General features: G+C 39.5%; 3 protein-coding genes across 7 annotated transcripts; 1 reads left to right on the top strand and 2 right to left on the bottom strand.

Moving 5' to 3' along the window:
* Nucleotides 1–65: 65 nt before the first annotated feature.
* Nucleotides 66–3701, bottom strand: hinfp (histone H4 transcription factor). Its single transcript, XM_077741236.1, has 9 exons — nt 3252–3701; nt 2650–2876; nt 2444–2555; nt 2104–2256; nt 1953–2030; nt 1739–1859; nt 1501–1639; nt 639–763; nt 66–556 (listed from the first exon to the last, which is right to left on the bottom strand). Exons 1-9 carry the CDS (start codon nt 3409–3411, stop codon nt 247–249), a joined length of 1425 nt encoding a protein of 474 aa, XP_077597362.1. The 5' UTR covers nt 3412–3701; the 3' UTR covers nt 66–246.
* A 90-nt stretch (nt 3702–3791) lies between these two features.
* dpagt1 (dolichyl-phosphate (UDP-N-acetylglucosamine) N-acetylglucosaminephosphotransferase 1 (GlcNAc-1-P transferase)) lies at nt 3792–6823 on the bottom strand. The gene is made up of 9 exons (XM_077740254.1): nt 6330–6823; nt 6134–6254; nt 5742–5955; nt 5525–5671; nt 5319–5403; nt 5051–5239; nt 4836–4923; nt 4579–4734; nt 3792–4501 (listed from the first exon to the last, which is right to left on the bottom strand). Exons 1-9 carry the CDS (start codon nt 6482–6484, stop codon nt 4436–4438), a joined length of 1221 nt encoding a protein of 406 aa, XP_077596380.1. The 5' UTR covers nt 6485–6823; the 3' UTR covers nt 3792–4435.
* Nucleotides 6824–7056: 233 nt separating this feature from the next.
* c2cd2l (c2cd2 like) lies at nt 7057–18132 on the top strand. 5 transcript variants are annotated; one of them, XM_077740252.1, is made up of 15 exons: nt 7057–7362; nt 7978–8409; nt 12464–12559; nt 12792–12911; nt 13398–13511; nt 14009–14116; nt 14335–14434; nt 14508–14640; nt 14758–14822; nt 15036–15154; nt 15380–15536; nt 15636–15704; nt 15878–16011; nt 16487–16700; nt 17036–18132. In XM_077740252.1, exons 2-15 carry the CDS (start codon nt 8050–8052, stop codon nt 17278–17280), a joined length of 2034 nt encoding a protein of 677 aa, XP_077596378.1. In that variant the 5' UTR covers nt 7057–7362; nt 7978–8049; the 3' UTR covers nt 17281–18132. The 5 variants fall into 5 exon arrangements, with proteins under 5 accessions (XP_077596378.1, XP_077596379.1, XP_077596377.1 ...); XM_077740253.1 differs by having other exon boundaries at nt 15606–15704; nt 15917–16011; XM_077740251.1 differs by having other exon boundaries at nt 7058–7362; nt 14335–14428; nt 15606–15704.
* Nucleotides 18133–18521: the final 389 nt, after the last annotated feature.

Below are 18521 nucleotides of genomic sequence, written 5' to 3'. Positions count from 1 at the left end.
GGGAAAAACATTCCACAAAAATACTAAGTACATTCTGTGAGGCTTCCCATTTAGATAGACAAAAAAAACTTCTCTTTTCTTTTATTCTTCAAAAAAAATGGTTTCAGTTGAGCCAGAAACAAAATAAATACAGCTTCACCTTTAGAAAAAAGTCTAATATCTGCAATTTTTTACTTTCTGCAAAGTCAGTTGAGTTTACGCCAGCGTATAGTCAGATCAGTCGTGTTTCCACAGTCCTGGAAGAGTTCAAATTGTGTGCACGTCTTTTACTTCAGCTGTATGCTGATACTGTAGCATAACGGCGTCATTTGTCCCCGGTGCCAAATCTCCAGTTATAACATACAACATGCCCTCCTCGGGGCCGACGGCGGGCACCTCTGACCTCTCCTCCTCCAGCTGAAGCCCTCTCAACTCAACCTGCATTTCCGAAGGACTTGCCGCGGGAGAATCATCGCCATGTCTACTTTGCCTCTCTCGCATGAGTTGCTCGGTCAGCTCCACGCTCTCGTAACGAATCAGTTGCAGCCGCAGGAAGCCGTCATCGTGCTCCTTGTATCTGGTAGCAATGTTAATATGACCTTGAATATATGTCTCCGTAAAACCATTTTCAATTCATCATCTGTGGGCGTTAACATTACCTGAACCTTGGGTGTCCAGATGGCCATTTGAATTGGTGTTTCTTATGCAGGTGGACTGTGAGATTATTTCCCCTGGTGAAGCACTGATCACACACGTGGCACTTGTAGCGAGCTATAAAATTCCCCTGAACAAAGACGATTTTAGTATGAATAGTGGCGATCACATAAAAAGCCATTTACAAGTCCCAGGTTCACCTTCAAGGGAAATCCATACATAGGAGTTCACTGAATCACAATCAGTAGCCCTTTTTTGTTAAACTAAAAAAAGGGGAAAAACACTGTTTTAATCCAATTTCACTGTTGGCCAAGAAGGCATAGAGGCTCGCCTGAAGTTATGTACTCAAAGGCAGGCTTTTTCAGGCACTCTGCCCTAATCCACTTAGTTTCATTGCTGCGGTAGTAAGCGTAATACAGGGGTCAGATTCGGGTTGGTTCACGGGCTGCGTTAATATGTCAACTCGTTTTCATTTTTTTTTTATATAAATAGATTTAAAGCCCTGAATATTCCATTTATTTATAGATCTTAAAAAATATCTATTTATGATTTTACAAAATGATTTTTGCAATAAAAACACAGAAAAAAATGATTAAAAAATGACAATTATTGATTTAAAAGGAGGAAAAAAAATCAGGAAATTTAACATACATCTATACTCTTCATTTTAATTTGATCCTAAAACAGAAAGTCGGCACTCATGATTTACTTTCCCGGGCCACACAAAATGCTGTGGCAGGCCAGATTTGGCCCCAGGTCCGCCAATTTGACACATGGCGTAATAGTTATTTTCCAAGAAATTCAATTAAAAAAAATCCAAAACCTTGCAAAAGTGTGTGCATGTCTATAGTGCATTGCCACTTTTACCTCATGCTCCTTTTGGTGGTGAATTTTCATGGTGCCCAGGGTGCGTGAAGTAAAACTACAACCAGAAACATCACAATGGTAGCCAGGCTCAATTCTGTGGGTTTCCAGATGTTTACGTAGATCCACCAGCGTCTTACAGCTATGAATTGAATATCAAACGTGTCATTGTAACTTTCTAAAGAGGACATACTCCTATACTGAATTTTTAGAAATAAGACACAGTATAGCTCTACAGTACCTGTATTCACAATATTCACAGCTATATGGCTTCTCATTACTGTGCCGAAACTTAATATGGTTGCGAAGAGCTGATGGTGATGGACAAGTCATGTCACACAATGGGCACTTGTAGTGGCTCACTAAACAAAGGAAAGAAAAAATAAGACCTTATGGATCAAACATTTTCACGAAAACATTTGAAATCCAATTTAAATGAATAGCTAGCAATTAACCGTGTGTCCTCATGTGGTCTCTGAGCAGTCTCTCTGTTGCAAAGCGTTTGGAGCAATGGGAGCACTGGAATCGTTGACCTTGAGTAAACATAAAGAAGAGCATATAGAATAAAAAGAACTATCAGGTAACTTGTTTTGTTTCCTTTTTTACCTTCCATGGCACTCTGCCGAATGATGTGATCAAAGAATTTGGTGTTATTGGCGTACATTCCTCCACAACCTGGGCACGCCACTACCTTTTCCTGGGTGTGGCTGCGTAAATGCTCCCGTAATTTCGAACGCCCCTTAGCAGTGGCTTCGCAATCTATGTAATCACAAACCAGAAACTTAAAATACTATCGCGTTGCATAGAACAGTGATTCCCAACCATCCCTTGAGATTATACTTTTTTCAATCCAAAAAGTCTGCCGCAGCTCAAAAAAAAGGTTGGGAAACACTGGCACAGAAAACAATTGCTCTTTCTGAACTACCATCATGCTCTGATGATTTACCCTTCCATCCACAACGCACTGGGAATTCACAGTCTCCTGCTGGTATGTCTATAGACAAGCTGTGAAGCTCCACGTGTCTGTAAAACCATTCTGGATTCTCAAAAGGTGATTGCTTGATGAACATGGAAAAGACAAAGCACTTTCATGTTAAAACCTTACATGCTCTTTAGCAAAATATGGTTAGGATGAAAACAAACATGGTTTACCTCACACTCTTCCCACAGGCAGATGAAATTGTCAGGGATTTCTGGAATCATATTGTGGTTCTGGAAGCCCATAGAGCACGTACCAATTTCTGTCTGGCCATTAAGCACCTTCTGACCCAATTGTTTCAGCTTGTTATGGTAACAGTGAAAGAAAAGATGTCGCCGGAACTCTCCTAGACCTTCCACAGAGCAGAACCCACAATCTCTCCAAAGACAGTTTCTCTCTCCTGCATATAACATTTACTTAGGTAAGTTCAATAAACAGGAACAACGTGATCGATCTTTTTTTTGTAAAATGATTTATACATAAATAATTATTAGAAAACCAATGGAATAGATTCAAACATGCATTCATTCACCTCTCCCAGCCAAATTGAATTGGACATCTAAAGATGAGCATACATGACAAGTCTGCCAAGTTCAAATGAATAGGACGTCTATTATTGTCAATAGCATGCATGCAAATTTAAGGGTCAACTTTTGATTGTAGTATTATTATGACTAATGGTGGAAATGATCACCTTTTCAAAATCTAGCTTGTCACATGACATAAGTGAAGTCTTAAACTTAATGTTGTTCTGATAATAATCATTTCTACTCACCCTCTGGATCTTCTTCACTCTCATCTGCCATATCCATAGCTTGCAAGTGAAGCTCTATATGCTTGCAGAAACTTTCCATCTGACTGAACGATTCCTGACAAGAGCCCCATTCACATTCCAATTTCATAAGTGTTTTCTGTAGCCGTTTATTGGGAGCCATTACCTTATAAAAAAAATTAAAAAAAATAATAACAGGAGTCAATCCCTGACTTCCCCACCTGCCATAAATCCAAAACGCAACGTTAGTAAATGATCTATTTTCTTTAAAACAGGTGAAGATCGTGACAAAGAAATCTTTACATTATAGTTCAAATAAAAGATAATGTCTATGCCCCAGATTCTGGGAATCACAAACAGGACATAACGATATATCTATTGCTATTTATATCCATCTCTACTGCATATCTAGTAGTACAAATTGATTTTAAGGGGGTGTTGTGTGCAGCGCTCTTTATGTCCCAACGGAAACACACAGTATATCCACTAGTTCCGCGTATTTAAGTACCTTATAGTACAGTACACCAGCACACAGAATTGTGATAGGTTTTGTTGGTCTCATTTTTTATTTTACATCTTAAGTCAATCATATTTACATTCACTTGCATGTCCTTTTTAGTTATTCTAGAACAGTATCCAGTGCCTTTCAATAAAACATTGAGACTTTAATGAAACAAAAGAATACATATACCCTTTTCAGTAATTTAAAATGATCTTGTTTTCATATATATATGATATTTTCTCCTGCTTCTGGGACTGAATTTCCCCCGCAGAAAAGATGACAAGGATGATCAAGTTAATATCCATTATTTTGACAACATCTTCAGATGTTGAGTCCAGTGAAAAGATAGGTTTGAAGCATGGACTGTTTTTCAGCTCCATGAGTTCACATTTAACCCTCCCTCCCCTTCACTACATTCCTTACACACCAATACAAAAATATATTTTTTTGGTGGAAAGCATTATTAAAATGAGCATGATGTGAAATCATGCTATAGATGGTAATTCCTTGAAATTTGATTCAGAAGGGGAACATTTGTCTTGATGCTTGTTGTGCGCATATTCTAGTCAATTGTAATCGTCCTGACACCGAGGAGCAAGTGAGGTAATAGAATAGTTTCAAAGGCACATACAATAATGGGCCTGTAAAAAAATGTTCCAGAAATAAGTTCCTCTGTCATCATCTTCTAGACGTCGTAGAAGAGCCGCACCAGATGGTAACGGATCCCAAAAGCCAATACGCTTCCTATCATCTGCATGAAACAAAATGGGAAGCATTTATGTTCTTATGAAAGTAAAATTCTGTCTGTTTTTTTTTTTTTGCTTCTACCTGTATCAGAAGAATGATTGTAGTAAGATTTCTCTCGTGGGTTGGTCCGATAAATTTCAACACCAGATTTATTATTGTCATATTGTTGCACTCAATAAATTCATCTTCCTCTTCTTTGCCTCTGCGCACTTCAAGGAGCTTCAATAACTCTGCAACCTGTTGAGAGGAAAAAAGCTTAGTTTGGTAATATATAACACAAAAAATATATGTATACAAATAACATTCAGTGTCAGTTGAGGTATTTTATTAAACTTTACCTGCAGGATACCATGTCCTAGTTTGGAAAGGTCTTTTCTTTTGAACTTAGAGTAACTCATCCCCAGTTTGCCTGTATCTGGATTCAACCTTTAGTGTGCAATAATTAGAGAGAAAGTGGGAAAAGCATCATATATGAAATTATTGTTTATTGCTAGCTTTAGGTTAATCAGATGTAAATATATTTGTAGGCTTAAGTTAATCAGAAGAAAACTACCTGGGAAGTCTGTGTCTTGGGCAGGGAATAATGTGAAAAAGCTGTGGCAAGGAATAGATGAAGTTAATTACTTGAGGAATGAAAAACAAAAGCATTGTTTTGCTGAAGTGACCCAGTATGCCAACAACAGCAAAGGTCATCCCGGCAAAGTAGCAGAAAGTGTCTCCGACAAACACGGACGAGGGGTACCTGTAACAAAAAAGATGGCATGAACGTAACAAATGTAGTCTCTGGATTTTGCTAATCTGCATTAGATGAGTTGACGTACCAATTATGATAAAAAAGGGCCAATGTGGTGAAGAAAAATGGAGTCATAAAGTAAAGAGAGAAAACATGATCATCGCGGTAATCCCCTAGAATAAAGAATTCATACATCAAATCAACGTCACCAAACATACATTCCCCCACAGTCATTGATGAGGGAGAAGCACATTGATGCCATGAACTAGATTTTGCAGGATTACCGCAACACACCACTTAGCTCAAGCAGGTTGAAAATTATGATGGAGCCTGAGATGAACAGAGCTTGACCTGACTCGATTCCATTAATACCAGCCAGGATGTTGATGGCATTGGTACAGAAGACTGCCAGCATGCCCATGTAGACATAGTAAAGGATGCCTGTCAAAGAAAATAGAATCATGACAGGAATTCTTCCGTTACGATGTCATTGACCTATGGCACAACTCACCTAGATCTAAATGCAGCCCCAGCAGTACTCTAAATGGTTTGGGCACCAAAATGACAGTGTTTCCAAAGTTGGTGAAATAGACCATAAGAAGTGGCAAGGAGGCCATGGTGGGAAGCAGGAGCTTGTGTCTCCACTGCAGGTTGAGCACGTCATCAGCAAAACCCAGGAAGATCATGCAGCATATGGCCAGCAGTGCGCCGATCAGCTGCACAAACTAAATACAAGTCATAATTAGTAACTGGGCCTGGTAATATTTAAAGTGGCAACATTTGTTTTTCTTTTCCTCAATCAAATAAAGGAGGATAAAGTGGTTCAGAAAATGAAATGAGTAGGTATTTATTTGTATTTTTTTACTTCCAAACGGAAACACGGTGGGTTTGGTGTTGACCTACCTCATCATGTGGGAAGCCCGTACACTGTTCCCCCATAAAGCAACTGAGGAAAGGCACTGGTATGAAGCAGAATAGAATGATGAGGAACACTGTTCCACTGATGACACCTTGAGATTCTGGACTAGAGAAGCAGAACATTTTCACCCCTTGCTATGTCGCGAACACCATCAAACACATGACAATGAGTGTTACTTACACTTGTTTCCTTGTCAATTTGTTTAGGTCTATGCCGTACAACCTGGCAGCGATAAAATGGTCTTTGAAAGCAGGAATTAGCTTCAATGTGGCCAAGCAACCGAGCGCCGACATGAAGCCGTTGATGACCAGCGGTAGGTATGGTAAAGGTGACATTTTCCAGGTGTTTTTTTAGTGTATGCGTCTTTCTAAGTGTTGACAGGTCAACGAACTGTATAGGCAATGTAGCGTTGCCCTGTCACTCAGTCAATGAACAAACTGCGGTTGTCTCCGCTCGGGTATAAACACGTCATGCTCACATTTCAAGATGATAAACTGCAATTATACATTTGTTCAGATGAAGAATATCCCCAGAAATGACAAAAGGAGGCCATACCAGGTCCATTCGAAAGATAATACACAAAAAAAAGATGAATTCGTTTAGACAAAACTCTAATGCTGTCAATACACGTTGTCCAGTTCCTTGTTTGTGACAAGACATTTCTGGATATAATTTTCAAAATAAAAGACGTTTGGATTTCTTTTTAAATCACAGTTCCTACCTTTGTGCGATTTTAAAATATTCTTTATACGTCCATGTATTCCTCTGAAATTCAATAGTTGCAATGCATTTCAGCCGGAGTTGGAAAATAATGCAAGACCTCTAATTACGTAGGGTTTTATTTCGAAAGATCGCTTTCCCTTTTCCGTTCGACCATTCGCATCCCGTCTCTGCGGCGCCATCTGCAGGTAAACGTCATTGGGCAGTCCTCTCATTGTGGAGAGGTTAGTCTCTCACGAAGGGAAGATCGGTGGGGATTTGGATACGAGTGGAGCGGGTACTTTGGGATCGGTGACACCTATATTTAACGGAGGAAATTGATTTTAATGACAGGGACGATCGCGTGAGTAACACCGAATATTCAATAGTTCAAAGTCATGTGCTGTTGTCGCCGCAGTTTTAATTCGCCATGAAAGCAGCAGCTTCATGTTACCGGGACTTGCTTTCGATTCGATTCCCTGCATGTTGCACCCAGGACGGTCCAAGTTAAACGGTGGGTCCATTTAAATCTTAATATAATACCACATTTAAGATCCTCTTCCAATGCACCTTTAACAAGCCACGTACACACGCGCACGCAAACGCGCAATAACAAACACGCACACAGACACACGCACGCACCTTACTGCTGCGCACTCACTCTTGATCCTTCAAAAGCACCATCGTTACTGTTGTTATTTCCATGGCATCTAATTTTCTAGACCGCTTTATCCTCATTGGGGTCGTGGGGGGTGCTGGAGCCTAACCCAGCTGACTCCGGGCCAGAGGCGGGGGTGGACACCCTGAATAGGTGGGAAGCCGATTGCAGGGCAATAGACGGACAACCATGCACACTCACATCCATTCCTAAGGGCAATTTAGAATGTCCAATCAGGCTACCATGCATGTTTTTGGAATTTGGGAAGAAACCGGAGTACCCGGAGGAAACCCACGCAGAACATGCCAACTCCACACAGGTGGACGTAACCTAGATTTGATCCCAGGACCCTAGGGCTGTGAGGGCGACTTGCTAACCACTCGCTCCACCATGCTGCCCTTTCTTTATCATATAATAGTAATATAGTCAAAAATAAAGTGAGGATAACTATCTGTTTGGTGTCTTTTACAGATTAAAGGGTGCTTGTCAACCCTCTTCTCCCACTCCTTAACATTTCCACATAGCCATGAGAGCTTGGAGGAGATGGTGATGGAGCTCCAAGAGTTGGGCTGGGTGGTTTCGGTAGGGCTCTTTTTGGCTTCCCTGCTTATCGTTCTGGCCTGGCTCTTCCAGTTCTCACTCAGCCTCCTGCGCCAATGGAGAGCAAGAAAAGCTGAAGGTCAGCTTGGGCAGAGTCTTTCCCTCGGGCAGCATCGATGGCACAGCTGGGCCGGATTCGCACGGGTCTTCCTCCTCAAGCTGCGCCCTCTTCATGATGGGGGAACCAAGTCCGAAGCCGACATTAAAACCTTGTTGACCTCCCTCTTTTCCTTCAAATCGTTCACCGAGCAATGTCGCAAAAGCTGGGTCCAAGCTTTGAATGAGCAAGCTTGCAGGAATGGAGTAAGTGAGAATTTTTCTCTTTCCTCTTGCAAACATGCTGACATTGTTTAGAAAAGCAGTGTAACGCTGGCAATCCGAAAGCAGCTGAGGTGTGTGTTTTGTTCTACGTGTGTTGGAAGTGGGTGTCGGAGTGTCTAATGGTTAAGAGGAGGATGAGGGGGGGAACAGCCTTGCGTAACAGCTCTGAAGAGGCGAGACCAGCCTGTATAATTGCAGTATGAACGCCTACACTTTGTAAAAATAGCCTTCGTAACCCTCCTCAGTGTGAGTTGGGTGTTCTCTCTCCTTTGCCCATTTTGTAGCAATAGTCATCTAATTGCTGATGAGTCTAACGTGTACTGCTATTGTAATATGTGAATATAATTTGAATGCAGTTAAAAGCTAGTTCTCTACACTGTGTTCATGTGAAAACTGCTCTTCAGCTGACTCTTTTTGAACTAAGACTGCTGATCAATGCATCTTTACTGGCTTATTAGTAAAACAAGATTTCCTTGTTACTGCCTCTGCGTGCTTGGCAGTGATATTCTAGATGCGTCTGTGAACATATGCTAATCACTTGGCTGCAAATGATACCTGGGCCATGACCCTGGTCGTGATGACAAAACACAATCATTGACACACTTGTTCATGGCGACATGGTTGACTGGAAGGTTTTTGGCTTCTTCCATGAACCTGAAAAACCTGCTGGGAAATATGACCGTACAGTACAAGCAGTTCACATCTCATTCTTTCCCTCCCATTTTGAATGTTGTCGTGGCCACTTGCAAAACCCAACAGAAACTAAAGCGGATCGCGTGCACGGTTCACCTAGTTGCTTTGTATTTTGAAATTGTGGCACTGCACTAGCAAAAGCCAGTGGCACCTGGAGGCTGTGCCCTGAGGATACCTACTACACGTAGGGATTAACATGTCAATCCTTTCTCCTCTCGCATTAAATTTAGCGCTTGTCTCATATTTAAAATCTGACGGAGGTCGTTAAATCATTGTAATAATGTTTAGAGAAGGAATTGTTTTGACTTAGTGATTCAGAAAGTCAGGCCAGATTGTCAGCCGTACCGCGTATCTTCGTAAGAGTTGCAGGGGTTGCTTGAGGCTATCCCATAAACGAAAAGAGAAAGTCAAGAAAGGCAAATGAGGGACAGCATACGCTACAGGCAGACTGTATTGTCGTAAAACCTTGTAGTTTTAACAAGTGTCCAGTCCTCAAGCCAATATTTATGATAAACTTGAAGTGACACGGTTTTAGTCCTCGGGATATTCTGCAAATGAGCTCCACGTACACACTTGCATAAAGAGAGGTCACAAGGACAAACCCTTGGATTTGCCGCAAGCATTGGCTTGGTGAGGACAAAATGCAGTTTGTTGCCATGCTGCATGAAGCGCTACAGTTCAGTTTACTGTGGTTTTGAACAGTAAATCCTCATGCTACTTGTTTTTGCATTTGCTTTAATAATCATATGGGAGCATGTATTTTTAGGGCAAATTTACATGGAAACAATGTTATGCAGTATCACCAAAGGGCTTGTTGTTGTTGTTTGAATTCCACGTTTAGACAACCCAATGACTTTTCTCCCAGTCCAAATGGGCTGCATTACAATTAATAAACTCATTTAAAAGGGTTTTAATTTCAGTTTAAAAAGCCACATGACAAAATGATTTTTTTTTCTTTAGATATAAATTTCTTCAATTTACTTGCGCCTTGTTTTCAGCTACCCAAAATGCCACTGTGGTTGAATTGATAGAGCTCTCTGGAAATGACTGTACATTTCACATTTGTTACTGTTATCATGTAAACAGCCCCTTAGCATAGTATGCCAATGAACATTTTCGATAGAAGGGAATTCAAGGTTTTCTTAGAAAACAAGACAAATTAAACATCCCCTTAGGTTTTGATGAGGCGGGGGTCAAGAAAATAAATTTAAGAAGACCATGCTGCATGCTTCCATGAGCTGCTGACCTATCTTTCACGCAGGCATCGCCTAATACTGTCACAAACCCCTCCCCCATGTCTAAATTTGCTAATATCTCATGGGCTCACTTTGTCTTAACACGCAAGATTAGCAGTGACATTCAGGGAAATTTGCCCCCAATGTCATAATGATCCTAATTACCCTCATTGCTCTTTGAGTGAGTGGCACACCAAATTTGATGTGAGTGCAGACATAATTGGAAGCCATTTCTAGATGTCACGCAATCCAACATACATCACTTTGGATTTGCTCTGCTCTTTGAATCCAATGAATGGCAGGCTGACTGGGCAGTTTCAGAGGCTTCACCCAAGCAAAGTAAACATCGTTGTTTGTAGTGTGTAGTCATGTGGCCGCAATGTTGGCCCAAACCTACGTCAGCCTGCAGCATTGCACTTTGCTTCCTGCCTTTCTTGCATAGAAACACACATGGTAAACACACACACACACTCCACATACTCCACATACTACATTATATCCTCTTCAACTCCACTGTTCAGATTGAAAGAGATTGAAGTTGCATTTAGTGTGGGGTTTATTTATCTATTTTTTAATTCAGTTAGAATTCCTGAGCTCAATAATGCAGCGCTCAAACATCCACACAAACACAGCCTCTTATGAACAATGTGATTTTTTTTGGCAATGTTGAACTTTGTATTTTGGTACTTGGTCCTCCCTTCAGTTGCTCCCGTATTTTTCAGAATACCATATCCTTTATTTTTCCCCAAAATCGAAATGGGTGCAGCATAATCCTGTGCAATATGTACAATAGGAATTCTGGTTATGCTTAATGACCTCAAATTTATTTTTGGGAGCATAATTGGATTACACTACTACAGTAAAGTGCTTAAAGGTGCTATGAAATGACTACTATCTCTAAAAATTAAAATGACTCCACTAATGCAATTATACTTTCTTTGTATATATAAGTATTTTCTGTTAGTTTAATGGATGAATGAGAACAAATGAGAACTGAGCACATCGATGCACTATTAAAGGTGCCTTATAATCTGCTATGCCTTATGTATGAAAATAAACTTATTAGTGAAGAGCCGGTGCACCACACAGTCCAAAAAATATTGTACTGTATCAAATTGTATTTAGGATTTACACCCATGTTATGGGTCTGTATTTAGACTGTAAGGCAATGAAGTCTTTGGAGACTGAAAGTGAAGCTAGATCTCATACTAGATGAACTTGATGCGTCTAGTACTGGCCTTCGGTCAAACATATGTTGTCATTGTCACGCCAGCATCCTCGGGCACAAATGCAACTCCTTGCTGTCTTGGTTATTACGTCCACGTCTCACACAGTTACTGCATGAACTTCTTGGCAAGTGTTAACAATCAGATGCTCTAAAAATCAAGGATGTCAGACTCGGGTTGGTTCGCGGGCCGCTTTAATGACCATTTCAGATATAATATTTAGATTTTTCTTTTATAAATGGATTAAAAGAACTGGATTAAAAGCCCTGATTTTTTTTATAGATATAAAACAATGTTTATTAGAGCTTTTTAAAATATTTTTATATTTTACAAAATGATTTTTACTTTAAAAAGACAGAAAAAATATTACAAAATTACAATTATTGATTTAAAAAGTGGAAAATCAGGAAATTTAATATACATCTTTACTGTTCATTAAAATTTAATACTAAAACAGAAAGTTGGCACTCATGATTTACTTTCTCGGGCCGCACAAAATGATGCGGCGGGTCAGATTTGGCCCCCGGACCGCCACTTTGACACCGGCTCGATAAATGATTTTATCTTCATTCAAACAAACATAATAAAACAGTGCATTAGGGTATCGGGTAGTTATTATTCGCCATTGTAAAGGTGATCAATGCAGCTCACCAAATATGCTTTAAGAATTGCCCTAGTTAGTTGGCATATTTCATATCCAGTGGCAGTTTCTTTTGCTGGGTGAAGAAAAAAAGTATCCCTAAGGACTCTGACAAATTGCTCACTAGCTGCATGCAAGTCTGTCTGCCATATTTGATGTCATTCCTGAGCGTCTTGCCTCTTTGTATTCATATCCTCTTATGTAATATTTAGTCCGTCTTTATTCCCCTCTGTCTCTCACAGAGTTCCATCCAAATCACTTTTGACAGCAATGCCAAGTTTATTACTGCGCCTGCAATTGAAAGTGTGACCTGTACTGACCAATCAGCACATAGAACGGTGGGTAATCATCATTCAGTAGTACTTTGCCTCCAATAACTGGGCTTTTAAGGAGGTTTTGTGGGCATGTTTATATAGTTTAACCCAGGGGTCGGGAACCTTTTTGACAAAGAGAGCCACAAACAATTCATATTTTCCAATGTTATTCCTAGTGAGCCATACTACGAATTTAAAAGTAGTGTAGCATTGACTGGCTGTGAATCTCTGATGATGCCTTTTTCTCACTTGATAGGTTTTACATTGTAAATGTCGGGTGGACAACGTGGCATTTCCCGTGACGGTTACTCAGCAGTCCCCCGCTGCCGTTGCCATGGACACCTATCAGATTACGATTGCACCTGCAGTGGCAAAGGTACTGAGGCACACCACCTGGTTTCTTTTATTTTGCAACTCTCCTTTACGGGCAGTGCACGAGGACCATTTCAATTGCTAGTCAAATATCAACTTTCAATGGCATGACATGTTATGTAAACTATGGAACATTATAACTAGTTTTATTGAAATTAACGGACAATAATTTATTTTTTTCAATGAAGAAGTGGTCTGACATCAATAGATTAACACTAAATTTAGCCATAACATGTCTAACATATGGAAAAACCTGACTTGTTCAACTAAAAGATGCATACGTAAGGATCTGAAATCAAATTATTTGGTGTTATGATACATTAAAAAAACTAAGCTGTAAAACTCTTACCTACATTAAGTCAAATGTTTTTATTTATGGACAAATTCAATTTTTTTAAACTATTTTTCATTACATATTTTCTTCTGGTCCATCTTACTGCCATGTAACACCTTTTCTGACTGTGTGTTCTGTGTCTTATTTTGCTATCAGTTGGTTGTCTGTCTGGAAGAAGTGAAGGATGAAGGAATCTTAGTGTCCTGGACTCTATCCAATCAGCCGCCACCATTTAAACTGACTGCCTCGCCATGCAAACTGTCGAGACATGTGAGACGATTCAATATTAGCAAACAGTTGTATTGATGTTTCATCTTTGTTTTGTGTTGCTATTGGGTTTTCGTCATCGTCGTCATCCTTAAATTAAATATGTGCTTTTGGCAAAAATAGATCAAACTAAGGATATATTTTCCGTGTTATGAAAGACCGCATAAAAAAAAACTGCGATCTAAAACATGGGTATAACACCAGTCTTCAAAAGGCTGCAGGTTTTCAGGCAAATTCAGCAAGAGGACACTTTTTTGCATATGTGATAAGTTGATTGTAGTCCAGTGCTATTTATTTTTGACAACACCTCATTGGTTAAACTGCCGGCACTGAATCAATTGGTACAAAGACACAGATCTAGAAACAAAGATGAAAGTCAAACCACTTTCAAGCTCAAATGCATTTTTTTTTATCATTTAATGGAAATTTTGACCTTTTTTTTCTTACACCTTTCTTGGATTTGGTTATCAGTACTTCAATTCAATACTGCTTTCTTTCAGAGCACTGATGAAAAGGGAGTGTTAGATGTGATCAAGGGCCTCATTGAGGATTCTCTCTTCAGCTCTCATCCAGCCGTGATTCTTAACCTCAGGACAAGTATTTCTCCAGTACGTTTTCAACCTCCTTCTCTTCATTTGTAGTTGAGATATAATTTGTGTTCAATTCATGAGGTTTATGGAAACTCAAGATACTATATTGGCTTGCTCTCCTCCATCTGCCTCTTGACCCAAAATCAGCAATATACTACAACGACTGAACTAAAAAAAAAAAGGTGCCAGAGTAAATAGAAGCAATCAATTCTTTCTATTCCTTTTTCTGCTGTTAGTTCTCCATGAAAAATCTATCAGGGGGATTGAAGCCTGTACCCCAGAGTGTCTTTGTACGGCGACTTCTTCTGCGGCAGCTCAGAGTGACCTTAAGTAAAAGTCAGATGAATTCCCTCAATGTCTTTGGATCATTTCTATCTAACTGTGGGATGGAATCACTGTATGTTTTCAGGCCAGTGTTGTAGCTCAGTAGAGCTGTGCTGCATCTTCAGCCTAAACCAACCCAACTCAGAAAAGACAACCTGCTTTATGCCTGTGCCCCACAACCCAAAAAACCCAATGGAGTGGACAGATGAAATGACCCTGTGAGGAAATCATTGCGATATCCATTTTACATGCCAGTACATTTTTTAAACATTAAAAAGAAGTGTTTTTTATACTTATCATCACTCTATAAAGTGACTGTGTTCTCTTTCTTAAAGGGAACTCAGCCCAGAAACCAAAGAATTGAGAGTCAGACTTTTGGAGCGGAACGGCAGAAGCGAGCGTAAGACCACTTTGTATTTTTGAGCTCTTGTCTAGAAAAGTTTTTGCTGCAATGCTCCTTTAAATCTGGGCTAAAAGTCTATTGTTTATCATGGCGTATATATAAGTGCCCATACAGTTTAAATCTCCAGTTATGTCTTTTTCCTTAATAATATAATGTGATTTTTATGTATCTTTATATCTTTTTATGTATTTTTCTTTTTTGGTATGCTAGAATTGCTTCTTGGCCATGGCTCCTTTGCCTTGGACCTCCAGTCCAGAGTTCCTACCTCTGTCCTACTCCCAATAAAGCCAAGCCACACCTTGGAACCTATTGCCACCGTCACAGTAGATGTGAGTTACAAGCAATTCAATATTTGACAGCTATAACAAAAGGCAGGAATGATTTAGCATTTCTTTTAGAAGTGTAGTAAGGCAGCTGATAGACAGCACAATCTTAACATTCCATGCTCATTGCTTTTGCTTTTTTTCTGATCTTTTTGTGCTCACAAATTTACTAAATGAGTCGTGCAAAGCCAGTGAAGCGTATGATTTTTATTTTTTAAACCATCCTTTCAGCTGCTCTATATAGAAACCGATGAACTCCACTCACCGCTGCGTTCTTCCGTCACCCCCACCAAAACGGTCGATGTGGACCAAAGCATCATGCCGGACGGAACCATCGTCACAACCGTAACAACAGTCCAGTCAAGACTGAAATTAGAAAGTACTACAGGTACTATTTTAAGCATGATTCCTTTATTTAGTTAGCAAAACAAAACTCTAGAGGTCATATATCTTTTAGGTGATTGTCCTTTGCTGTCTCCGTCCAAAGTTGAGGTGAGAGAAAAGAAGCCCCCTATTTTTTCTAATGGAAGAGGGACCCCCAGCCCTGATGCCAGCAGTAAGTAAGAAAACAAAATAGTACTAGCAACATGGACAAAACTAGTACTGCAACATTTAAAACAACTTCAAATAGAATTTTGATTCACTATTCAATTAGGGAAAGAAAGAACTGGTGTGGACTTGCCCTCCAAACAATAAAATAGTGATTTTATTTATGTTTTTATTTGACAGAAAGCAACCGCTTGTCTAATGGCTTGGATCCTGTTGCAGAAACAGCCATTCGGCAGCTTACTGAGACCAACTCGAAAATAGCTAGAAAGACTCCAACAAAGAGAAGCACATTGATCATCTCAGGCGTGACAAAGGTTAGAGGACTACAGAAACAACTATGGACTACACTGGATTGCAGTGGCAAGGATATGCATAATAATATACCTAAATATAGGCGGCAGTCTCAGCTACCACACCCCTGGATTTCCCGTGGCCCTCCACTGCTTCAGATTACGCTACAGCAGTCTTGTGACCTAATTTCTGATCAAAAAGACTTTGGAAGAAACGTCTCTGCTTTAAAGGGCAGCAGTTGTAAAGAAGATGACACATTTTAAGACATTGAAACCAGTTCACTTCAAATAATGGAAGAGTTAGTCATTGTGATTTTAGATCTTGATAGCTTTGTATGTTTTGAGCAAAGGTCAACTTTAAATGACTGACTTTTTTTTGCTTTACGTGATGCTGTGTAAGATGGAGAATTTTCACATAAGTAATATCATTACTAACAGGGGAAAAAAATCAAGCCTACTTAATGGGATATATCACCATTGATGGTTTTTTCTTCCACAGGTTCCACTCATTAAAGATGACTGCACTCTATCGAGAGACTACACTGCAGCGATGGACGAAGCCATGCAAAGCAACCATTTTGGGATGGTGCGCAATCTGGAGCCAGATGAAACGACACCTTCCGATGTGTCGGAGCGTCCCTCTGTGGATGATGTGGAATCAGACACTGGCTCTACGGGGGGTTTGGAAACACGTAGTCTAAAGGATCATAAAGGTGACTGTTCAACACTTTTAGTTTGACTAGCATTTGCAACCTAAATTAAACCACATGCACCTATTTCAGTATACAGGATTGCCTTGAGATATGAGCTTAACTCATTCCGATTATTTTATGCTTAATATCGATTTTCATCATACACACTAGCCTTCATTGCACCTGCTTGCTTTGGACCCATTGTTTTTCCCTTAATTCTGCCCTAAAGCAAAAAAGAAAACACGGGAAAAATGCAATGGGATTGCATCTTAAACAGTTTGATTTCAAACGTGCCTGTGTGTAAGTCATAGCAAACCATTGCTAAACAATAAAAGTTTTCCATTTACACCCCACAGTGGGATTTTTGCAGAGCGGATCGAGGTTGTTGTTCCGCCGAAGATATCGGGAAAAGGAGCCCTGCCTCAGCCAGTCCCACGAAGACATCTCCAAAACCAATTTTGCTGGAGCAGTGGACAGCAGTCGAAAGTCGTCCGGCAGCTTCTCTCGACGTCTCATCAAACGATTCTCCCTCCGAGCATCAGGGAAACGGAAATTCAAACCGACGGGCACCAATGGAGGGGCAAGCGCATGCAATAACTGATGGTTAACTGTCTGTACCCCCCTGGCAGTTGTCTGAGCACAAGTCCTTTGGGTTTGAGGACACCTCTGGGAATGCCATCTGGAGGGGAAAACTATGGCTGCTTCAGGGCTTTAAGTGCTTCTTCATCAAATCATTGGAATTTAAATCAGATCAAATCAATTGTTTGGTGGCTCACTTTGACAGGATTATTGCAATGAAATGATGTTTATTTTTCATTGACAATTCATGAAAGTTCTTGAAATTATTTATAATGCTGATAGAATGGCATTCGTGCACTTTGGATACACATTTTTCTTGGATTCTACATAATTCAATTTATGGATGAAGGTAATTTATAATTTTGTGAAGTGCTATTTATTTTATCATACCATGAGTTGTCTTAGCTGTGTTACACTGTAAAACTAGAGAAATTGCTGTGATTTTTTCCTCAAAAATGTCATTTCAAAATCAAGTTTATTTCTATGTTAAAATAGTAGTTGTATATGCATCTATAATACATGAGGCCATTGTTCAATAAGCAGGAAAGTGTTATTCATTGTACTTTTTTGACTCAATATAAAAATGAAGAGGCTTAATATGTAAAAAAAATCCATGTAGTCAATAAGTACATTTCTTTCATGATTAAAAAGATTTTTAAAAATGTAATTTACAGCAATATTTTACAATAATAAATTATTGTTATAATGGAGCAAGGACATATGGATGGATATGTACACCATGCTTGAGTAAAATATATTTTCTAGCTGGAATGCCAGAGCTTAGGTGGAGGTGATGAAAAGAGTTCATGAGTGATCTTTGCTGTTATTTTGATATGTTTAATTTATTGAAATAAATTATTTACGTCCTGTCCAACACGAGTCATATTGACCCGAATGAGTTTTCATTCATTTAATTAATGTGAGCATTTATTGTTAAAAGTTTTCATCTGTTAGCTTTTTTGTTATCATTATATTTGTTATTTGTAAAATAAAGTATATATATATATATAAGAATACGCTTAGATAAAATCCACAGCTATTTCTAAGGACGCGTTTTATTGAATCTTCAAACTAAATTGAGAAGTCTAAGCTTTTATATGATATCTACAGGGGGCGGGCCCAACATTTACTTGTTGGCGCGCCAAAGTTTTCGAACAAGAAGGAATAGGCACCATTGGCTACTGTTACAAGAGCGACTTCATGATTGGTCCGTCATCAAATCCCTTCTACCAATTGCCAGCGACCATTTTCCTATGATACCAC

Source organism: Stigmatopora nigra, chromosome 19, assembly GCF_051989575.1.
Source record: "Stigmatopora nigra isolate UIUO_SnigA chromosome 19, RoL_Snig_1.1, whole genome shotgun sequence".
NCBI lineage: Eukaryota > Metazoa > Chordata > Actinopteri > Syngnathiformes > Syngnathidae > Stigmatopora > Stigmatopora nigra.
This window is presented reverse-complemented; position numbering and strand designations above follow the sequence as displayed.